Source organism: Octopus bimaculoides, chromosome 5 (assembly GCF_001194135.2).
Source record: "Octopus bimaculoides isolate UCB-OBI-ISO-001 chromosome 5, ASM119413v2, whole genome shotgun sequence".
NCBI classification, from domain to species: Eukaryota; Metazoa; Mollusca; class Cephalopoda; order Octopoda; family Octopodidae; genus Octopus; species Octopus bimaculoides.
In genome coordinates, this window is record NC_068985.1 from 32,301,061 (window position 1) to 32,324,718 (window position 23,658).

Below are 23,658 nucleotides of genomic sequence, written 5' to 3' on the forward strand. Positions count from 1 at the left end.
GAATTCTCCCTTTATATATATATATATATATATATACAAAAATCTATATAAACATATACATATATATATAAGCACCAGAATTTAGTACGGTATTATCCATACAGTTTCAAAATAAGGTGATTAAAATCAAAATAAGCAACAGGATATCCAGAGGTAATGCAGTACAATCGTTTCAAGCAATACCTTAGTAGCTTCTTCTAAGCTGAAGTGAAGACAGTTCTTTGTCTATTTCCTTACCTTCTTGGAGGTTTTAGGTAAAATTATACTAATGTGTCCATCTGTTTTAATTTAATTTAATTATATGTATTTATGCTCTGCATTTGAATTGATGTAATGGTTGCATTGTTCAATTAAATGGAGTCGCTTGAAACAATCATACTGCATTACCTCTGGATATCCTGTTGCTTATTTTGATTATATATATAAACATATACATACATCCTCATCATTTAATGTCAGTTGTCCATGCTGGCATGGGTTGGATGGTTTGACCAGAGCTGGTAAGCTGCACCAGACTCCTGTATGATTTGGTATGGTTTCTACACCTGGATGCCCTTCCTAAAGCCAACCATTTTACAGAGTGTGCTGGGTGCTTTTACATGGCACTGCATGGGCGCTTTTATGTGGCACCACCACGAGTACTTTTAACACGGTACTAGCCCAGGAGTCTAGCAGGTCATTCCTCACCACTGGGGGAACTGGTCTTAACACTTCTGCTGTAGAGTATGGGTTGGTTTCAACTTTTGGCACAAGGCCAGCAATTTTGGGAGAGAAGATAAGTTGATTACATTGATCCCACTGTTCAACTGGTACTTATTTTATTGACCTCAAAAAGATGAAAGGTAAAGTACACCTTGGTGGAATCTGAACTGGGAACACAAAGATGGACAAAATGCTGCTAAGCATTTTGGCCAGTGTACTAACAATTCTGCTAGTCCATTGTCTTAACACAGTTTTAATATAACCACAAAAATATATACAATATCTATTGCTTCTCTATTATACAAAAACGAGGCATTACATACACGCATATGTAATGTTCTGCCTTTGCTAGAATAGCAAATTCTTTACAGAAAAGTCAGTTACAGTCTTTCAGTTTCTCAAAATATTTATAATATTGCAAGAAAGGAAGTTTACCTTTTGAGAAATTTCTTTCAAGGAGGGATACAAAACTTCCTTTGATAAAAGGGTTTTCATCATGTTTTGCATGACAGGCAGAATATCTGGATTGTTCCCACTGCTGCCACTGCTATTCCCTCCACCATCAATGCCTCCACCTGGGTTTAGGCCAAGATTGTTGAATGCTTGATTTAGACCCTCTTCATTTAACTGATCCTGAAAAACAAAATCCAGTTTTCTTTTTAAAATGCTTCTGAAAGTGAATTGCAATGCATACAAAAGTCACAAAAAAGTTCCACTTCAACACCAAATGTTTTTTTGTTTTTTGTTTTTTTTTTTTAGCTGTGGTCTGGATATTTATCAAAATATACTATTAATAAAATAGAAAATTAAAAATAAATAATATGAATTTAAAAAGCCTTTGAACAATTTTGAAAGAGTAAAAGATGAAAATTTGGTAAAGTTTAAAGAGAAATTTATAAAGTATTTCATACATATCCCTTTTTAATGCATGCGTGGCTGTGTGGTTAAGAAGTGTGTTTCTCAGAAACATGATTTTGGGTTTAGTGTTTACTTTGGAGTCAACCAAAGCCTTGTAAGTGGAATTGGTAAAGGGAAGTTGAAAGAAGTCTGTTTTGTGTGTGTGTATATCTCCTTGTCTTGACATCATGTGATAGTTGTAAATGAATGCCATACAAATAGTGTCATTCATTTCCAATGTTCTGTAAGAACCTGTTTGGCCATTGAGAATCCTGGAATCTTGGAAAAAGTCTATCAAAGAAAATTCTTTCAATGACATACATCAACTAACCTCTTCCACCTTTACATCACTGTTTCTCCTCAGAAACTTATCATCATCTTCATTTACAAATTTGGCCTTTACCTCTGTATCTTTAGCTCATTTTGGACATAGCCTCATACTCTTACCTACACTACAAGCCTGATTGATTCTTAACTGCCAGTCCTAAGCAGATCATGCACAACAAAAGAAAATATACTTCAGAGAAACAACTAAAAATGAAGTGGACAAGATCATTGTAGGCATAGTCAGTTTCCAAGCTTTCAAGAATCAGAAACTTAGGATACAGAAATTGTTTATCAGGAAATGTCCAAATGAATAAAACAAAGCTTTCAAAGTCTGAAATGTGTTGCTCACTAACGTCAGCAGACAATATTTTATCAACAGCCAAATCTACAGCAAGATAATGAAAGTAGAGTTCAAGATTCTTTGATTCACTGTCAACTTCTCACCAGCTTTGAACTCTAATCTATTCTTCCATTTTCACCAAAGTTAATTTTATCAAAGGCTTGTACTTAAACTTTCAAAATGTATTACTGAGAGAGAGCTAACATTCTGTGAAGAACAACTGCAAAATACTTTAAGCCTGCCTCAAGTAGAAAGCCTAAAGACATCTCCAGAAAATCGACTGCCCACTTACTACTAACAAGTAGGTCACCTTCCATCTCTTTGAGATCAATAAAATAAAGTATCAATCAAGTAGTGAAGTCAATGGTATTAACTAGATAACTCTCCTTAAAATTGCTGGCCTTGTATCTAAACTGGACAGTTATTTAGTCAGAATAGGAGAGAAATCATCCAAAATCTTGGGAGACCTTAGACTGGTAAGATTTATGCAGTTAATATTCAGCTTGGACTTCTTTTGATTGGTGTTTGTGAGGGAAAAAGTAGGAAAGAAGGAAGGAGAATACCATCAAAGTGCTGTGGTTATGGGTGGCAGTGACTGAACAAAGTCTCTAGTATTTAATAAGATACAGCAAGATTAACAATGGAGGAGAGGTAAGTGCTTTGGTTGGGCTTCAGCAGAGATAGTATACAACTCATGAGTTCAGAGAAAAAAAACATGACAGCAGTCTTTTCATGAATGAATGTATATCAAGCAAACAGATGGCTTCAGATGTGCAGCATCAGCAGCACATCCCAGATATGTGAGCAACTGTTGAATGTTGTAGTGTGCTAGTAACTAATTAGGGCTAAGGCGATGAGCTGGCAGAAACGTTTGCATGCCGGGTGAAATGCTTAGCAGTATTTCATCTGTCTTTACATTCTGAGTTCAAATTCTGCCGAGGTTGACTTTGCTTTCATCCTTTTGGGGTAGATAAATTAAGTACTAGTTGTGTACTGGGGTCGATCTAATCGACTGGCCCCCTCCCCCAAAATTTTGGGCCTTGTGCCTAGAGTAGAAAAGTAACTAATTAGGGCTGAAATATCATTTTGTGTTAAGAAGTCTAGATTTTGGATACAGTTTTAGTTATAGAGGTTTAGATGTATGGTTATTATAGAAGATCAGAGAGAGAGAGAGAGTGTGGGATTTACCATCTGAAGCAAGTTTAAAGATTTCAGGGCTTCATGAATGGATACCATTTTTTTAATACTATAGGAAGGAAAAACAAAATGAAGAGACTCTGAGGAAACTAATGATAAGTTTTCTCATGAGAAATATATTTGCACTTCTATGGCCCAGCACAAACTGAAGCTGCATCTTATACAGACTAATTCTTAACTAACTTCATATAATCAAGATATCCTTGGCCTGAAGAGTAGCTTGTGGTATACATCTCACTTGGATAATTACTACTTCTGAGGTTCCACTCACTATGAAACATATGTAGCCTGGATTTTATCAACTCCATTCCTTAATTTGGGGATTTTTATTCATATATCCGGCAGCCCTGGTTGCCAACTGTGAACTATAAAACAACTTTTTTCAACTTAGATACTGAAAAATTTCACAACCTTCTGCACTAATAAACCACTATTGTTCTGATAGTTGTTTTCTATAATTTCTACAGATTGCTTGAAGCTTACTTATCTCCTACACCTTGATCCTTTAAGAAAAAAATTTACCTGTAATCCTTCTGCATTTTGGGCTAAACTACTTAGTGTTTTAGCAAGTGTGTCTGCAAATTCCTTTTGGGCCTCAGGAGAATCACCTGAAATAAAATTGTTACATTATTTTTTGTAAAAAGAGGGCACATTCAATAAAAAATTATTTATCCTATTATAACTGTCATCACCTTTCAATTTTATAATAAGGCAGTAATGGCATATGGAATTAGTCCTTTAAGTCTGTTGAATGAAATTTAATTTTCCCAACTACAAGATATTTTAGTGGTTTCTATTCATAGGAAATGTTCACATCTTGTAGGTGGGTGTGTTGAGATTGACTGTTCTATCATGTATAAAGTTAATATAATTTAATAGTTTTAATTACATTACATCGACCGGTCCTGAGTATGTATACTTTTAATGAAATAACATAGTATTCTAAATAGTTAGAAACTAAAATTGGATGTTAGTTTTGGTAGTGATGCTTGCTTAAAGTAACTTGAACAAACAAATTCTTCTAGTCTTCTCTTGTATCTTCAGCCAAAATATTGCAAAATGTCATGAATCAGTCTTATTGAATTTAGCCCAGAGGTACTAGAATGTCTGCCTACATATGCTAGGTTTAATAATTTGTGACAAGCCATCATAAAATTCCAATACTGTCAACATAGGTAATATTTTATCATAAATATTTCTGCTTTAGGATCCAAAAACATTTTATTTTTGTAAAACTACTTAAAAACAAAAAGCATATTGCTTGGGAATTCTGCCAAATTTCATCCAAACTGAAGATTATATCCAGAAAAAAAGTCTTGTTAGAATAACTCACGCTCATAACCCACACCATGAAGTTATATCATCTCTGAGCTTCTTTAACTATTATCACCATGATTTCAACACCCATGAACTTAGTAACTTCACTTAAACCAATTTAATGTCCTTGCCTCTGTTCTACTTATTGCCCTTATTAGTTTTGCTCTCAAATCTCATACTAAAACTTTACTTAGTTTCTTTCCCCAAATCATTCAATATTGGAAAAATCCCTCTAAATATCAACCGGTGCCCCAGCATGGCTGCATAATTATTGAAAGATGAATATGAAAATATGAGAAAATATTAAAATAAAGTATTTAACTGATAATTATCCATACTTACCAGCAGATTCTGCTGCTTTGGCAAGGATTTCGATGTTTTGTATAAGTACAGGGTCTTCATTAATGAAAGAATGCATAGCTTCATCAAGCTGTTCAGCTAGATCCCTACCTGCCGTATCATTTCTTCTTTCAGAATGAGGCAAGTTGGGACTATTAAATGGAGTAGACATGTATGAAGCTGATGAAGACGATTGGAGGACATTCTGAAGATGAAATTAAACACTACTTTAAGTCATCTTAGAAAGACAAAACAATTTTAATATCAAAGACATTTGGATGTCACAGAATTTATTTTCTGCTTTTAATCTAAAAAAAAAAAAAAAAAAAAAAAAAAGCTGTACATCTATGAAAAGGACAAAACGTGTAAGTAAAGTTTGCACAATCAATGTTAAGTTTGACCACATGAAATAAGCTCTAAGTATAAATAAATGGTCAGATAAACAAACCCATAATAATGTAATATTAGGTATAAACATCTGCAGATACAAGGAGTGTGATACAAAAGAAGTAGTAAGATAAGTACTTTGATTAATCCTGATTTGGAAGAATGGATATACAGATTTGACAGGAGCAGTACTCACTGAAGTAATTGTTTCAAATTTTGGCACAAGGTGAGGAATTTTAAAGGGAGGGGGTTAGTCAACTACATTGACCCCAGTGCTCAACTAGCACTTTATTTTATTGACCCCAAAAAGATAAAAGGCAAAGTTGATTGGTGGAACTTGAACTCAGAATGTAAAGAGCCAGAAGAAATTCCACTAAGCATTTTTCTAATGCTCTAATGATTCTGCCAACTTGCCAAATTGAGTCTGTGACCTAGTTTCAATTCCTGGTCGAGCTAATTAATTACAGGTATATCAATAATACAGTTGATACATTATAAAAGAATCACAGTTCCATCCTACACCTATAAAATTGAAACTTTGTGCCTATATAGGAAGGAAACCAATTTTAGTATAAATACAAGAAACAATTTAATGATGACTTTTTTTATATAATACTTACATAGTAAAATTTGCAACCTAAACAACATAATTCTTCTGTTAATGAAAACCACTGTCATGCTGTTGACAATCATTTTTTATTGGCAGATCTTGATTGATCCTCTTTCCTCTGCTTAACTACCTTTGGTTAGCTAAAACTCTCAAATCAGATTTTATACTAAGCTCATTGGCTGAAAGATTTATCACAAATTTAGAACATTTCCTCAATCAATTCTTAACATTCATCTACACCATGGGCCTCTATCTTAAAATGTTGTTGCTATCTTCTATATATTTTCCAAGCTAATATGAATTAGATAAACACCCAGGGACTGTTTTCAAAGCCATTATTTTAGCTTCCGTGGTTACATGGTTATAGCTTAATACATAAAACAGAGTTTGTGTGTGTATGCATATGATCCTTATGGACTTGAAAACTGAGCTGCCGATTTTGACGTATGAGGTATCAAAAGATTTAGTAATCTTTCAGCTTTTGCACAACTCTTTTTTTTACTACAAAAATAACCTCAAAAATGACGTCAGGTCACACAATTTCGAGGTCTTTAGCTAAGGAAAGCAACTCTGCCAGACACAATACTCAATTTAACACACACACACACACACATATTAGGTGCAACAATGACTGTGTGGTTGAGAAGTTTGCTTCCCAACCACATAGTTCCAATTTCAGTCCCTCTGCATGGTACCTTGGGCAAGTGTTTTCTACTATAGCCCTAGGCCAAGCACAGACTTGTGATTGAATTTGGTAAACAGAAACTGCAGTATTGCTTATCAGAAAATGACCAAAAAACATGTTTATAAAGAAGAGTTGTTTGTTTCATACTCCTTGTGTGCCAATTCTGCCCATAAGAAAAGAACAAATAATACAATGTGGCAGTAGGTCATAACACCTGGGCACTGCCTGGGTGCATTGCTCATATATATATATATATATATATATATATATACCTGTGCAAACATGCTATCTTTAAGACATTTTTTTACATTGGTTTGATATTGTTTCATATATTCCTATAGTGTATAGGCATAAGTACACATATGGCATGCTTGTGGGGAAAATGTTGGCAAGACATGTAACATGAATGAAGCTTGAACATCATTAATGAAAAATGTAATGTAGAGCAATAAAATGAAATACAATTATATAAAAAGAACAGGCATTTATGAAGCAATCAAAAATTACTGCCTAAATACTGCCAATAAATGTTAATATGTATATGTGTGTGTGTGTATATATATATATATATATATATATATATATATATATATATATATATATATATATACATATATATAAATAGATAGATAGATATACAGGGTGTTCCAGAGTTAACTATCTATTTCAGTGAAATCAGACAATTTTTTTTAAAAACTCACTTTTATTTATGTTTATCATTTTTAATATATATTAAAAGTGTATAAACTTTTAATTTCGTTTATATTTTTATAATTTTATTTTCATTCCTGTTGAATCCCACTTATCTGTCCATGACAGTTTTTATTTTTTTGAATTTAGCTGCAATCATTTTCTCTACCTCCATCCTCAGGCTAGAACAATAGTTTAGCTGAACTTAAAGAATGCATTCAGTTAGTAGTGCAGAAGATAACCCCTGAAATGCTTCAAAATGTGTTTTGCAATGCTAAGGATAGGTTCAAAATTTGCAGGGATACAGACCACATTGGAAATTTTCAATAAAGTTTTGAATAGGATTTATAAATCTATTTGTTTTGGTATCATAATTAAGTAATAAACATAAAATTCTGTCAGTCTTAATTAAAATTTGCCTGATTTCATGAAATAGATAATTCTGGGACACCCTGTATATGTACACACACGCTATGATGCATTTTTAATAGTTAGTAAATGTTACTAAACACAATATCATTGTATATGCTGTTATCCTACTTACATTTATGTGTAGTGAAAAGCTGAGCCAATCTCGTTTGCATTATTGTCATCATTTTATTGTCATGAAAGAAGTATATTTTTTGTTTTTATATAACATGCAGTTATATAATTATATATTGATGCATATAAAATGAGAGTGAAGTGTAGCAAGCTGATATGTAGATATATGATAGCAATGTAATCTTAGTATCACTTGTTAAAGCAATGAACATATAGACAATGAATATACCCCACTGACTCTGTTTTCTCATAACTTCCAGACAAATAGATATTCTTTAATGAAAATTTTTACAAATATGCTGCAGATGATGTAGATTTCAGTTATATCAGAATTTGTTGTGACAAAGTATTTTTCAGGAGAGTGGGGAGGGAATTTTCAGAAAATTCACACATGTTGATTTTGTTTTCTCATAACTTTCAGAAAAATGGGTATCTTTAAATGAAAATTTCTACAAATACTTTTCAGAGCATGTAAATTACAAATATATAAGAATCTGATGTGAAAAGGAGAATGGTGAGCACACACACATACATACTGGCACATATAATTTTTTTTACAAAATTTCAAGTTTCATTTTGTAGACATATGTGCTACATACCAGTATGTATGTATGTTGTCCAACCAGTTCTTATTTTCATATTAAATTCTGCTATAATCGTAATCTACTGCACTCTGAAAATTATTTGTAGAAAATTTCATGGAAAAAACCCATTTTTCTGATAGTTATGAGAAAATGAAGGCAACTTCAGTGAATTTTTTGAAACTTCTCTCACTATCCTTGTAAAAATATTTTCAGAACAAATTCCTATAGTATCAGAATCAACAAAATGCACAAAAACTGTAGTCTGGTCATGAAAGATTTGCTCTGGCCGGTTATTGTATATCACTGTGAAAGACCATAACAAACATACAATTTCTTAAAATTATAATTGAAGATACTTATATTAAAACAATGATTATACATACACAAATGTGCTCCACCAACTTTGTTTCCTCATAACTTCCAGAAAAATGGGTATTTTTTAACGACATTTTCTACAAATATGCTTTGATTATATCTAAATTTGTTGTGGAAAAAAATGTTTCCGAAGAAATGGGGAGAAAAGTTTGAGAAAATTAACATAGGCCAGATTTGTTACCTCATAACATTAAAAAAATGAATATTTTAAAATCTACACACACCTTTCAGAGTGTGTAGATTACAATTATGTAAGAATTTAATATGAAAATAAAAACTGGTGGGATAGCACACATACATACCAACACACATCATATTTTTTATGGAAAAATTTATTTCTCAACAAATTCCAATATAATTGGAATCTACACCATTTGTAGTGTATTTGTAAAAAATTTCATTAAAAAATATCCATTTTTCTGAAAGTCATGAAGAAAGAAATTCATTGGGGTACACATGTGTAGATATGCTGTGGCTAATTCTGGCTGGTTACTGTATATCATTGTGCATGCGTTACTGAAATAATAAACATATTATTTTAAATAATACTCATAGATATACTGGATTATATCAGGATTCTCTCCAGCTTTTGCAGCTCCATCAAAATTCACTATTATGGTTGAAATATTTTGGAAATATTTTGTCAATACAATTACCTCATTTGCAGCATCAGAGTCTCTGCCTCCCTGGAATTGAAAGACACTATTTTTACAAATGCTGCATCTTAATCGTATATCTTGCATAATTTGCAGGATGTGCTGGAAATTTGTGAATACAACTTTAGTAGGCCATACATGGAAGATGACCTAACATATTACATGACATATGTCAAGTTTTAACTTTCTCATTTCTATTTCAGGTGTATTGACAGGACAGATTCCTATCTGTCACAAGAAATGAAACAGCATGCAATGCTCATGGATCTAGCTACCAACCAAAGAACTCAGAGATGACCAGCTTCTTGAATGTGTCCACATCTTTTGTTCAAAGTTGGGAAAGAATTGAAGGCTTCTAGTGAGGACATGTCATCTGTTTCCAAGAGAAAAATTCTCAGCAGTCAGATGTTGTCAAAATGGCTGAGTTCATCCAGCAGGACCAGAATATCATTGATGATAACCCTAGTGGATTGATGAGAGTTGCTGTCAGATAGATCAAGTCGTCAGAGTCCACTATTAGATGTATGATTAGATACATAGGAGTACTGAGGACAGGAGGTACAAGTCCAACATGATAAGGAGAGGGTATTTATGTCTGGTAAGATTCAGAACTGATGATCATATAACTCCAACATCATGTGGTTTACCTCTAGTTCTGATTTGAACATCCTGTATTACTGTGGTCTGAGGCATCATCAAGGATGAGGGCAACTAACCAGAGGCTCTGTGATGCCAACGAGGGGGATGCTGTTTTGGGTGAAGTGTGCTACTTGATCCTAGCATGCAGTCACTTTTGTGAACATACAGGGTCTGAGGAAAGTTTTGTTGAATGGTCTGTTTCTTTGGTGTATCTAGTTGAATGTGTATATTGATCTTGTAGGAATAAGTTGTTTTCTTCTGTTTGGTGTCTGATTCTCCTTGTGTTTGTTTTGTTCTTAGTTGCCTGGCACACTCTGTATTCCAACAAAACAAGAACACTATAATTGCTATCTAAAATATTAGACTTACATTAATATTTTATTTTCCTTCATCATATGAAGTTACAAATATGAAACTCATGGCATTGCAAATTAGTTGATAGCAGTTAGGAGCTATGTTAAAAACAATACTTGAATTTTATCATAAGCAAGAATAAAAATTGTGTTGCAAATTCATACTGCCATGGACATATCCCTTACTTTTAATATCACTGAGAATCTATTTCTCTTAAAAAAAAATTATAAAACTTCACTTTTAACAAAATAACTTACTTTTAATACTTCAGAAGTAGTTGTGCCAGCAGGTGTTGCTTGGGTATTGATATCATTATCTGCTAATGCTGAAGTAGCATAGCCAGTATCTGCAGCTGGTTCAAAGTCTTGCAATGCACCTATATTAAATTAAAAGAATAAATAGAATATCAAGAAATTTTTTAGAGAAAAGAATGTATTCATTAAATAAAAAAATCAAAAGCAACTTCATAAGAAAGAATAATGTAAGATATTTCATTGACTTAAATATTTAAAACTTAAGTTATTTAACTTCTTGGTGACCAGTTCTTAGTTTTATTTAATTTCCTAACCTGCTTGTCAAAAACTACACATTCTATTCCATCAGACACATTTTGCCCATGTGTAAATAGTAAAATAGAACCTTTAATATCATCTTTCTTGGTTGAATTCTTAACATAACTTTGCATTACATATCCTGTACTTAAAAATTTTCTCTTTCCATTCTAAATATTTTAAATGTAACTTTTTATATAGAATTTTAAAATTTCATGCAATTTTACGAAATCTCCAAAAGAAAAAAAAAAAAAAAAGAACCATGTCTTGAATTCAACTTTTTTAATATTAAGAGGAAAAATAATAAGATTAATAACAAATCTTGCTAGTTCATTTCATAGACTTCAACTCCCCAGTAAGTTACACAGAAAAAAACAACAACAAATAGCAAAAATTAAAAATACGAAGAATATTTCTTTGAGATGAAATCAATACAAAAACAGCACGAATTAGAAATTACATTTTGAACTTTTAAACCTAACAATCAGTATTGCTCTTTGCTCATTTACCCTTTTATTAATAAAATGTTTATAAAACTGTTTCTGTAATCCATTCATTGATTATTTCTTAAAATTAGCCATAATAACCATGCTATGGAATCACAAGATCTAGGAGTTACACTACGGTTATAGCATCAAAAGGAACTCTTTGGAATCAAATCACAATTATTTTTTGTAATGTACCAGAAGTATTCCCAATATTTTATTGATTGACTCAAAAGAGGTATACACACAAACTCTTTTCATGGTTAACATTTGAAACAAGCAGCTCTTAAGAAACCATCTCCTGCATTTTAAGGGCCAGCTGATAGTAAAAAAAAAAAAAAAAATCAATAAACACGATTCCTTGTAAGTCATATTCCATAAAAAGCTAATAAACTAGTCAGATTTTGTTAATACATGTTATTTGAAATCTATGAGAAATCCTAGTGCAACATTTGAAGTTAAGTTGCTTTCCTTTTAGAACAAGAAGACCAGACAACTTCATATGATTTCACCAACTTTGGTCAAAATATTCTTAAAACTGATTTTTTAAAGTAAATAAGTGGAATAAAATAAAGCTGATACAATGAAGATATTACAAAATTTCTCTATCTGGGAGATGTAATTTATATAAATTTTTAAAAATCAAAACAACTGAAATTATTTGACAATTAATGACATTTCTGGTTGAGCTATATTTATCAAATATCATAATGTTGAATGAATCAACAGAGTAATACTGCTGTCAACATAATGTTTGCCATAAAATAATTCTTTACCTAGTTATTTAAATGGTTGTTTTCATTAATGGAACTTTTTGATGCACTATTCTAGTAACTTAAAGTCACCAGCTATAAAAATATTTCAAGATAACAAAAATTCTAGAGACATTATTATGTTTGTGAAAGCATCATAAAATACTTCTATTCTCAAAGTAAAATTTCTCTTTCATATTTTATTTGATTGTTTTTCATTAGCAGCCACTGGATATTGAAAACAAGTAAAACCTTTTATATGTTTAAAGAAAAAATCTTTATCAGATAAATTCCATAGGTTATGAAAAATTCTACAAGTAATCTTTACCAAAAAAAATTTGAAAATTATTGTGACATACTGAAACATATTTATATTCAGAACAATAAAGAAAACAAATTAATTTCTATTACTTTATAGTCCAAATAAAAAAAATGCACTCAAAATTTGAAGGAAAAATAGGAATTGATATAGTATGTAAAAACTAAATATTTTAATTTTATCTTTATTTTTTTCTCCATATCTTGGAATAATATATAAACTACAATAAAATTTCATTGTAGGCACAGGAGACACTGTAGGGTTAAGAAAATTACTTCCCAACATGGTTCTGGGCTCAGTTCCACTGTGTAGTACCTTGGGCAAGTATATTTACTATAGCGCCAATGTCTTATGAATGGATTTGATAAGCAGAAACTGAAAGAAGCCCTTCATATATGTATATATGTGTGTGTGTGAGTCAGTGTCTCTTTGCCTTGACATCATGTGATAGATGTAAACAAGTGTTACTGTCGTACAACAGTGTCCTTTATTTCCTATCTTCCATGAAAGTGTCTAAATATTGAGAAATATTACCTCACTTGGAAACAGGTTAGGATTGGCAACAGGAAGGGCACCAAACCATAGAAAATCTGCCTCAACAAATTCCATCTAACTCATGTGATTATGGAAAAATGAACATTAAAACAAAGATGACGATGATGGTGGTGATGATGATGATGGTGGTGGTGATGATGATGATGGTGGTGGTGGTGGTGGTGGTGATGATGATGATGAAGATGATGATGGTGGTGGTGGTGGTGGTGGTGGTGGTGATGATGATGATGAAGATGATGACAGGCATTTTACATACTGAAAACTGACTGAACTGAATTTATTTCGAAATATTAATCAGAGCATTAAATGAGTCAGTTTTCATTTTAGTAATAAAGATAAATTGCAAATGGAAGCAAATGTTTACCTGTGCATGCACATGTATTAAATAAACAAAGAAAACATATGTTAATATTCCATTTATTGTCATAAATCATATATTAATCTTATAGATTTTCTACAAAACAGTGAGGAGTCAATAAATTCACATTTTAGACAAAGTGAAATCTACAGAGTACATATGAAAAAGAATATGAATTTGGCCTTAGCGAGTCTTGAACCAACAGAACTCCATTGATGACCTGGTGAGATGATGAATAATATATTAGAGGTTCTTAACAACTTTATGCCAGTATGTACTGAATTCTGAGAATGCTTTGAATCCAGACACATGTGCACTGTATGTTTTAATTTCACCTTGACTCCATTATATTATGAAATATCTAATTATACCACCTTAGATTTGCAAGGTGCCACTAATCTTTTTGTAAATATTTATAGTGAAGGGCATTTTCTGAAAAGGTGAGCTATTTAAGGTAACTGGAAAAATTTCACCTTACAAGCAACTTACTAGTAATGAAAGCTAATGATGAAAATGTTAAAATTAACAACAAAAATATATTACTCTTAAACATGGTAAGTTATGTATGAATAGGTCAAGTAACAGCAGTTGAATAGGTAGTTATAAGCATGGGGTGATGTTATAAAGAAACATACTTCTTTAGACAGTGAAAACAAAATAATAATCTGAAACATCCTATGTTACATTTGCAATAAAGTTTATTTGACAAGATAAAATGTCAGCCTTAGAATGGAAGGTCATTAAATTTCAGAGTATTGCTGATACTTTAATCAGCATTCAATAAAGTTGTAAGCAAACCAGAATCAACACCTGATTGGCTGATAAATTCTCAAAATATAAATTTTCAAAAAGCAAAAATACCAGAGACCCACAAAATTATAGGTTATAAGAAACTTGTTAACACCATAAAGGCATTACATTTATTCTCTAACACAGGTTGGTTACACATTCAGAGAACAATAGTATATTACTATAGGGAGGGAAAAAGTATTAGAATGTAACGTGCAACTATAAAGAGTAACTACTTACGTGATCATAGAAGACAGTAAAAAGAGGGAAATGACTGCTGATCATAAAACCAAATGGGGGCAAACTGAATGGAAGAAGGCTGAATTCAAATGAGCTGAGGTTGAAAGATCGAAAGCTTAGATTTTAAAATATGTTAAGGGAAAATGTGAAAATAGTCTTAAAAGACATGCTATATATAACATAATGAAAAATCACAATGTCCTTACAAAGCAAAGAAGAGATGATCAAGAACAGCCGAATTCCCATAAGAAAAATTTTCCAAGGAGACTCATTATCTATTGCTTAGCATTAACCTCATTAACAAACCTATAAAACAAAACCACCATAGGTTGCAGATGTTAAAAGCAAATTATAAACCATCTCTTCTATATGGAAGACTTAAAAAATGTTATCCAGCTGCAAAACCTACTAAAAATTGTTCATGAATTCAGTCAGTGCATAAAAGTGAGTGTAGAATCTGACAAATGTGCCACAGCTACTACAAGAAAATGCAAAAGAAACTTAAACCAAGAATATTAAAGTGTCCCACGTTTAGAATACATGCACTGTGTCCCTATGTTTCATAAGAGGTGACTAAACAGGTTGGCAACAGGATAGGCATCCACCTATAAAACTTTGTCTCAGAAAATCTATCCAACTTATTTATATCAGCATGGAAAGATAAATGTATGATGATGATGACAATGATTACAATAAAAACAACATAAAAATCAAAGAATTAGACCAGAACAAGCCATACAAATAAAACACTAATAAAATATTTCACACAGAAATGATGGCAGCAAGAGTACTACAGAAGAGTTAGTCATATGTTAAAAACTGAACTCAGTGCCAGAAATAAGATAGTAGGTATAAATGCACTAGTTATCCAAGTAATGAACTAGAGCTTTGGCATGAAATGGAAGTTAAGAGAATTAAAAAGCTTAGACAGAAGAGCTAGAAAACTATATACAGTATTCTGGAGTCACCAACCCAAAACTGATATATGGGGAATACACCAGCACTGTCCTTAAAGAGAAAAGGTTTAATACAACAGAAAACTAATTCAAAATAAAAATAGTAGGGCTAGAAAAATACTTACAGTTAAAGAAAAGGAAGCTGATAAATGTTACAAGGAAACATGGACTAAAAAAATCTTTTCTCTACATATTTAAAGAAATGACAAACTGAAAACTAATTACACTGAAATAAAAGATTCAGATAAAGACAAAACAATAGAAAATACTAAAAAACAAACAAAAACAACAATTGACAAACTTAGAACAGAACTCCAAATATATTGAATAAAAAAAATTATAAGAAACACCACTCCACTGCAAGGCTCAATACAGAAGAAGTAAATCATAATGAATGGTACAAAATCTCTGGTCTAATAGCAGAAACAGTAAGTTTGATTCTAACTGCACAAGACAGGCCTGGAATCGAAAGGCCTTAGAGTTAATTTAGCTGAGACCAAAGTCCTTGTATGTAGGAAAATGAACAAATCACAAATCCTTTCACAGAGATGGCCCTGTCTGATATGTAGGAAAGGTGTTGGTAGATCCTCCATATGGTGTACCCAGTACACATTGCAGCAGTATCACGGGAAGGTTAACATAAAGTAGTCATTGTGTATGGCAGATGTGCAGCTACAATATAAACACTAAGAATGTATAGAAAATCGACTTCCTCAAATGTCTGGGGGATCCTTAGAAACAGTAGATAGCTTCCATTACCTAGGAAACCAAGTTAGCAGTGGAGGAGGAAGTTCTGAAAGCACAGTTACTAGAATAAGAATAGACTGGGCAAAGTTCAGAGAGCTACTACTTTTGTCTTTCTAAGACTGAAAGACAAATTGTATGATGCCCGTATATGTACAGCTATGCTACATGGCAGTGAAACATGGGTTATGACTATAGAGGATATGAGAAAGCTTGAAAGAAATGAAGGCTGCATGCTCCACTGGATAGGTAATGTCAGTGTGCATGTACAACATAGTGTAAATGATTTTGAAAGAAAAACTGTATATGAGGCATCAGTTATAGTGTACAAGAGAGAAGACAGTGCTGGTATGGTCATGTAATATGTATGAATGAGGACAGCTGCATAAAGAAGTGCCAATCTCTAATTGTAGAGGGAACCTGTGGAAGGGACAGATCCAGGAAGACACGGGATGAAGTGGTGAGGAAGTATCTTCAGACATTAGACCTCACAGAGATGACAAAGTTTGCTGTGTTTGAGAAGACAAGTCAACCTAAGTAAAACTGTGGTTGTCCATACATACAGGTATGTCTTCTACATCCCTCTCTCAGTTGAGAGGTCCTTCTCTTGAGGACTTGGGGTTGCTGGTATCACATAAAAGCACTGCCATGTAAAAGTGCCCATGCCAGTGCCATGGAAAAGTGCTTGTACTACATAGAGGCACGTGTGCTGGTGCCACATAAAAGTGCACAGGCTGGTGCCTTTGGAGATATGCTGTGCTTGAGAAGACCTAGCAAGCCAAGTGAGACCATAAACATGGCCTATGCCAGTGCAGGATAACCAGCCCATTTAAGAGCACCCTTCAATCATTGGGCAATAAACTGCGCTTGTGAAGACCTGTTGAGACCAAGTGAAGTCGTTGTCATGGCCGAAGCCAGTGCTGGCTGACTGGTCCCATGCCGGTGGCACATAATAAGCAACATTCGAGCGTGGCTGATGCCAGTACCAGCTGACTGGTCCTCATGCCAGTGGCACATAAAAAGCACCCACTACACTCTCAGAGCGGTTGGCATGAGGAAGGGCATCCAGCTGTAGAAACACTGCCAGATCAGATTTGAGCCTGGTGCAGCCTTCTGGCTCACCAGTCCTCAGTCAAACCATCCAACCCATGCCACCATGGAAAGCAGATGTTAAACGACGCTGATGATGAAGTGTGGCTGTGTGTAAAGAAGTTTGTTTCTCAATTACATGGTTACAGATTCAACCCTACTGTGTTGCATCTTGGGCAGGTCTCTTCCACTATAGCCTCGGGCCAACCAAAGCCTTATGTGTAGATTTGGTAGACAAAAAAATAAAGAAGCCTTCTATATATGTATATATCTATATGTGTGTCTATTTGTTCCCCACCACCATTTGACCCCTCGATGCCACTGGTGCTGGTGTGTTTACATCCTCATGACTTAGCAGTTCAGCAAAAAGAGACTGATAGAATAAGTAACCAGGCTTTAAAATAAAATAAAGACTGAGGTCAATTCGTTCAATTTAAATTCTTTAAGCTAGTGCCCCAACATGGTCACAGTCTAATGACTGAAACAAGTAAAAGATCATCATTGTCATCATCATCATCAGCGTCGTTTAACATCTGCTTTCCATGCTGGCATGGGTTGGACAGTTTGACTGAGGGCTGGCAAGCCAGAAGGCTGCACCAGGCTCCAATCTGATCTGGCAAAGTTTCTACAGCTGGATGCCCTTCCTAATGCCAACCACTCTGAGAGTCTAGTGGGTGCTTTTTATGTGCCACTGGCATGGGACCAGTCAACCAGCACTGGCATCAACTACGCTTGAATGGTGCTTTTTACATGCCACTGGCATGGGTGCCAATCAGGCAGTACTGTCATTGGCCACGACAATGACTTCACTTGACTCAACAGGTCTTTGTAAATGCAGTTTATTGCCCAATGATTGAAGGGTACTCTTAAATGGGCCGGTTATGCTGCACTGGCATAGGCCACAGTTATGATCTCACCTGGCTTGCTGGTTCTTCTCAAGCACAGCATATCTTCAAAGGTTTTGGTCACTTATAACCACTGCTGTGAGGCCCAACGTTCAAAACAAGATATATACATACATAGAGAGAGAAAAAAAGGAGAGAGAGAGAGAGAGAGAGAGAGAGAGAGAGAGAGAGAGAGAGAGAGAGAGAGAGAGAGAGAGAGAGAGAGAGAAAGAGAGAGAGAGAGAGAGAGAGTGCAACATATGTGATATTTGTTCCTATAAGTTTTTGGAGAAAAGATTGTTGACTGATGAATTGTTAATCCAATTGTTAATCCAATCATGAGCTGAAAGGAAAATCCTATCAGTACAGTATTACTTTTAGGTAAACTATTTTACTCTTCTTGTTTTATCAAACATAACTAGCAGAAAAGTGATTAGTGTTAGAGAAGATAAAAATTCAGATATTTTGCTGTAATATCTAAATTTCTAGAATTATCCAACATATGTAAGCCTGAAGAGTGAATAGCACCAGTAAAAAGCAATAAAATTTTATGAGAAATTTCCTCTTCCTCTTACTGTTGTTGCTGGTGGTGATGTTGCTGCTACTACTCTGTTTAACAAGATTATAGGCCAGGAATCTCACACCATTTTACTTATATTAGTAATGTCTCAATACAAGGCAAAACAATCAAAACTTCCCTTTACCTAACAAGTTACTTCCCTACTCTTAAAAATTCAAATATTTTAAATGTTTAATGACTAAATAGTTTTCTTAATTCATTATACTGAAAACTAATATGTTCGCAATCTTGAGACACTGTAGTCAGCTTAATAGAATACTCCAAACAACACTTAAGTAAAGATTGCTTTGCATAACACTTCCACTAATAATGTCATCCAATCCAGTATAAGAATAAAAAAAAATAATAAAATGCAATAAAAAAAATATATGAAAAATAATGAATTCTATGAGATATGATAAATATCTCGAAAGAGAGCAAACAGTTACACAAAAAAAAAAAAAAAAAAAAAAAAAAAAAGAATAGGCAGACTGGCAGGAAACCTGTGTGAAAAATTTTTCTTGGGGCTATTCTTAGCTTACAGAAAGAAGAAGAGCATTTACTTTAGAAGCAACGGCCAGCAACCATCATTTAGTAGAATACTGAGTGCATTTTGATAAAAGAAATCATATAGCTAAAATGCTTTCACTCAAATTACAAGAAACCAATGAGAATTAAAATGCTTACAGCAATTTTTTTTTAATGTCTGACTGCACAATGCATACACATACATAGCTATACACCCATACATATAATAAATTAACAGAAAATATATTTCATTTGTGTTATCTAATCCAATATTAATCCAAGATAAAAGCCAATATTAGATAAAAATCAGTAACTAATTTAATAGAAAGTAAAAATGATTTAGCATTAGCATATTTATTTGTAGTTACAGTATTTAGAAATTACCAGCCACCTTGCAAGAAGCTAATCAATGAATGAATGTAACAAGTCTATTGAAGAATTGACAAGAACTGAAGCTAAAGATAGTACCTCAATCTACAAGGCTTAAAAGTAATGATCAAAAGCAATAGCCCTCATTTTTGTAAGATCTTTTTCATCATTAATCATCTTTTCAAGATATCACAGCTACAGTAGTGCTTCATGATTATTATATTCAAGAAAAGAGAAGTTCAGTCCTAACATGATATCAGTATCAACATCATAGAGAATATAAATGACTGAATCAATAGAGTATCAGAGAATTGCCAGACAGCTAGCCACTGAAATGGTTCAACCAACCTAAGGGTAGGAACAATTTGCCACTGTATGCAGAAGAACCAGTCAAATGAATGCATCATTAACTTGCAGTTTTGAGTTAAATTTCATGCATCAAAAGAGTTATCTACATGGTATCAAATGTAAGGTTAGAATTGTCTCTCACCCACTTAATGAAATAAAAACAGGTATTAAGCTTGTGTCCAGTGATCTGCAAAAGTCCTTAAAGGGAAATATCATGATATCATTAATGAGTCTTAATATCCAAAATAATTTTTCCTAATTTAAAAAAATTCCATTTAATGAAATGGAGAAGGCAGAGTATATATAGCCAAATGGTTAAAAAATTCAATTTGTAACTATGAGGTCCCAGGTTTGATCTAACTGTGTAGCATCTTGGGTAAACATTTTCTATAGCCTCAAGTCAACCTTGAAAGTGAAACTAATCAGTCGACAGACACTATAAACATCTATCAGGTGCATCATACTTCTAATTCAAAAGGTACAACTTTGTTATACACTGCTTGATTCTGATGAAGAACAATGTTAAGGGGACATGTGCCTGTGGAATGCTCAGCCACTTATGCATTAATTCAGTTTATCAAACAACCCAATCCTCGTTGTTGAATGGTGGAGATCTACCACCACCACCACCACCACCACCACCACCACCACTACCAATAAAATAAAATAAGATTTGCTACAAGCAATCCATTAATCATAGTAGTCATAACAAGAAGGATTGAGTTCCAGACATAATAATAATAATAATAATAATAATAATAATAATAATAATAATAAAGATTATAGGAAAATAGATGGAATGAATATACAAAATATAGATAAAAATGGATTTCAAACAGCTTTGGAAAAAATAGACATCATTGTTATAGAGAGGGTAATGTAAAAATAATAATAATAATAATAAAGTAACAGAGAAGAAAATGAGATGAAAGACAGATGAAATTAAGATGAAATGCTGATCAATGAAAAAAAGAAAGAGGAAAGGAAAGATAAGAGAGTGGAAAAGAAGGGGACAAAGAGGAGGAGAGAATCTTGACACAACTAATCAATATGATGATTTACAGAAAATAAAGCAGTCATAGATTGAGAAATACAATTGAGAGGCTGCATTAAACTTGAGGTGTCAGCAACTTAAGGAGCGAAAGCAAATTAATTTTGGGCAGTTATAGATAAACTTATAAATTGAAAAGATAATTTAGAATTTGCCTTCAACTGTGATTAATTAAGATTTGAAATAAAATTAAGATTTGAAATTAAAATGTGTGTGTTTTTCTAATGGAAACTATGTGAAGGCCCATCATCAGATATAGATATGTACACACACACACACTTTATGCATGATTATACAAAATAGCATACATACACACACACACATATACATACATATATCATGCCAGCATGGAAGACAGATATTAAATGATGACAATAATGACATACACACATGTATATATAATATACATATACTATATACTTATATACACACACACATACATACATACATACATACATACATATATATATATATATATATATACATACATACATTTACATACTCAAGCATATATGTAACAAGCTTCTGCATACATTATATACATATATATGTATAATACATAGGCACATACATAATACAATTGCACATATATATATGTATATATATATACACACACACACACACACACACACACACATATATACACAAATACATACACACACACATGTATATACATAAATACACATATATATATGCACATATACATATGTAAATACACACAAGCACACAAATATGCACATGCATGTGCACACACACACACACACACACACACACACACACACACATATCGATAAATGTTGGCAGAAATGGTTTGCTGAACAATAATACCTTATGGCCTTGTGACATATGATAACATTTTAGTCATGTCACTCTTCTGTTCTATCTAACAAAGTCAATTGAATAAGTAACAATGTACTGGTGTATATACAGTAAGTAAAACCATTAAAAATGGTGCTCTAGCATGGCTGTAACCTAATAACTAGAAAAAGAATATGTAAAATTCGACAAAAATTTTATTTTGTTTTCATTTCTACTTGCTATAATTGACACGTATTTCAAGCCTCACCAATCGTACACTTTAGTGTCATGAAGTAATCTTAATTTAGCATTGATCTGATCTTATGAAATTCAGAGCTGTTTTTATATTCACCATTCTCCACAATATTCTCCTTATTCCTTATCCATCTGCATTATTTCAAAAAAGGCCTCATCTCATACTCTGTAATTTAGATAACTTGTCTCTGAAAATGGCGTCCAAATATATTCAAAAAAACAAAATTTGGTTTTCATGATGCAGTAAAGGTAACCCATCTGAGTGAGAAGGTACTTTGAAGCAAAACTAATACAAGGTGGGAGAAACTGTCTTGTGAAAAAAAAAACAAAAAAAACCTTCAGTGTAAATGCCACTTTAATAAATACACCATCCCTATTTAGCCAATGGTTGATGATAGGAAGAGCATCTATTCATAAATCCCAGCCAAATCAAGCATGCAAGGTAGCATGTTATTAAATGGTACAAGCTCAACAAAATTAGTTTTATGTTAATCCTAACTAACTATACATATATATATATATATATATATATATATATATATATATATATATATATATATATATATATATATATATATATATATATATATATATCCTCAAAACAACTCATCACCCTCATTATGTCCCTCTTCCTAGACATCACATTAAAAAGCAAATCTTTTTCTGCATCCCCAAATGACATCTTTCTTACTTAACAATATTCACTATTTTTCATCCCTACTTCTTTGATTACAAGCTAAGTATGCTAAAGTCTTTCCAAAACCTCAAATTCTTTAGTCAACTATTTGGACCTTTACCAGTTTTATACAGATTAACACTGGCAACAAACAAGTTTCTATCATAACCCTCTCAAAAATATATTCAGCATAACCTTTCTATATGTGAGACAAAAAAAAAACATTCTCACTCATTATATTGCCAACTGCAATCATGCATCATCTTCTTTGCCAAATGTATCTTCACCATCTTCAGACATTTATATCTTATGCTACTCTATTAGCAGTTCTTTTACACATCACGATTTGCTATGTTTAGCACCCAATCTACTTACAACTCATCTCAACATAAACAAGTTCATATTTTTCAGTCACCTCTTAATTCCATTAGCTACAAATTCATCAAATTTTCATTTCCTTAGCTCACTATAAAAATTTACAAGCACAGATGGCATCCAAGCAACTAAATTTAAGTAAAGCTTCATTCACTCTTATATCATCAAATAGCTATATAGCTTGTCTACTAAAAATCAAAAGACAAAAAACTCCCATCAGATCCTGTCAGCCAGGTCAGAGGGATAATTATAAACAATTTTCTAATTCAACACAAAACAACTTTATAGCTGTTATATGGACTGTTAGATATGTAATTCGTCTGACGTTCCGTGTG

The 23,658-nt window shown here is 32.9% G+C and overlaps 1 protein-coding gene across 2 annotated transcripts in view; it reads right to left on the reverse strand.

Annotated features, from left to right (window-relative positions):
* Positions 1 to 23,658, reverse strand: part of LOC106867886 (peroxisomal biogenesis factor 19) — a 35,481-nt gene that overhangs the window by 9,139 nt on the left and 2,684 nt on the right. Inside the window, exons 2-6 of one of the 2 annotated variants that reach the window (XM_052968264.1) lie at positions 10,900 to 11,018; positions 9,650 to 9,679; positions 5,123 to 5,324; positions 3,986 to 4,071; positions 1,138 to 1,335 (exon numbers count right to left, since the gene is read on the reverse strand). In XM_052968264.1, the coding sequence (XP_052824224.1) occupies positions 1,138 to 1,335; positions 3,986 to 4,071; positions 5,123 to 5,324; positions 9,650 to 9,679; positions 10,900 to 11,018 (635 nt within the window). The remainder of the gene's footprint in view (positions 1 to 1,137; positions 1,336 to 3,985; positions 4,072 to 5,122; positions 5,325 to 9,649; positions 9,680 to 10,899; positions 11,019 to 23,658) is intronic. The other variant, XM_052968265.1, reaches the window with a different exon arrangement.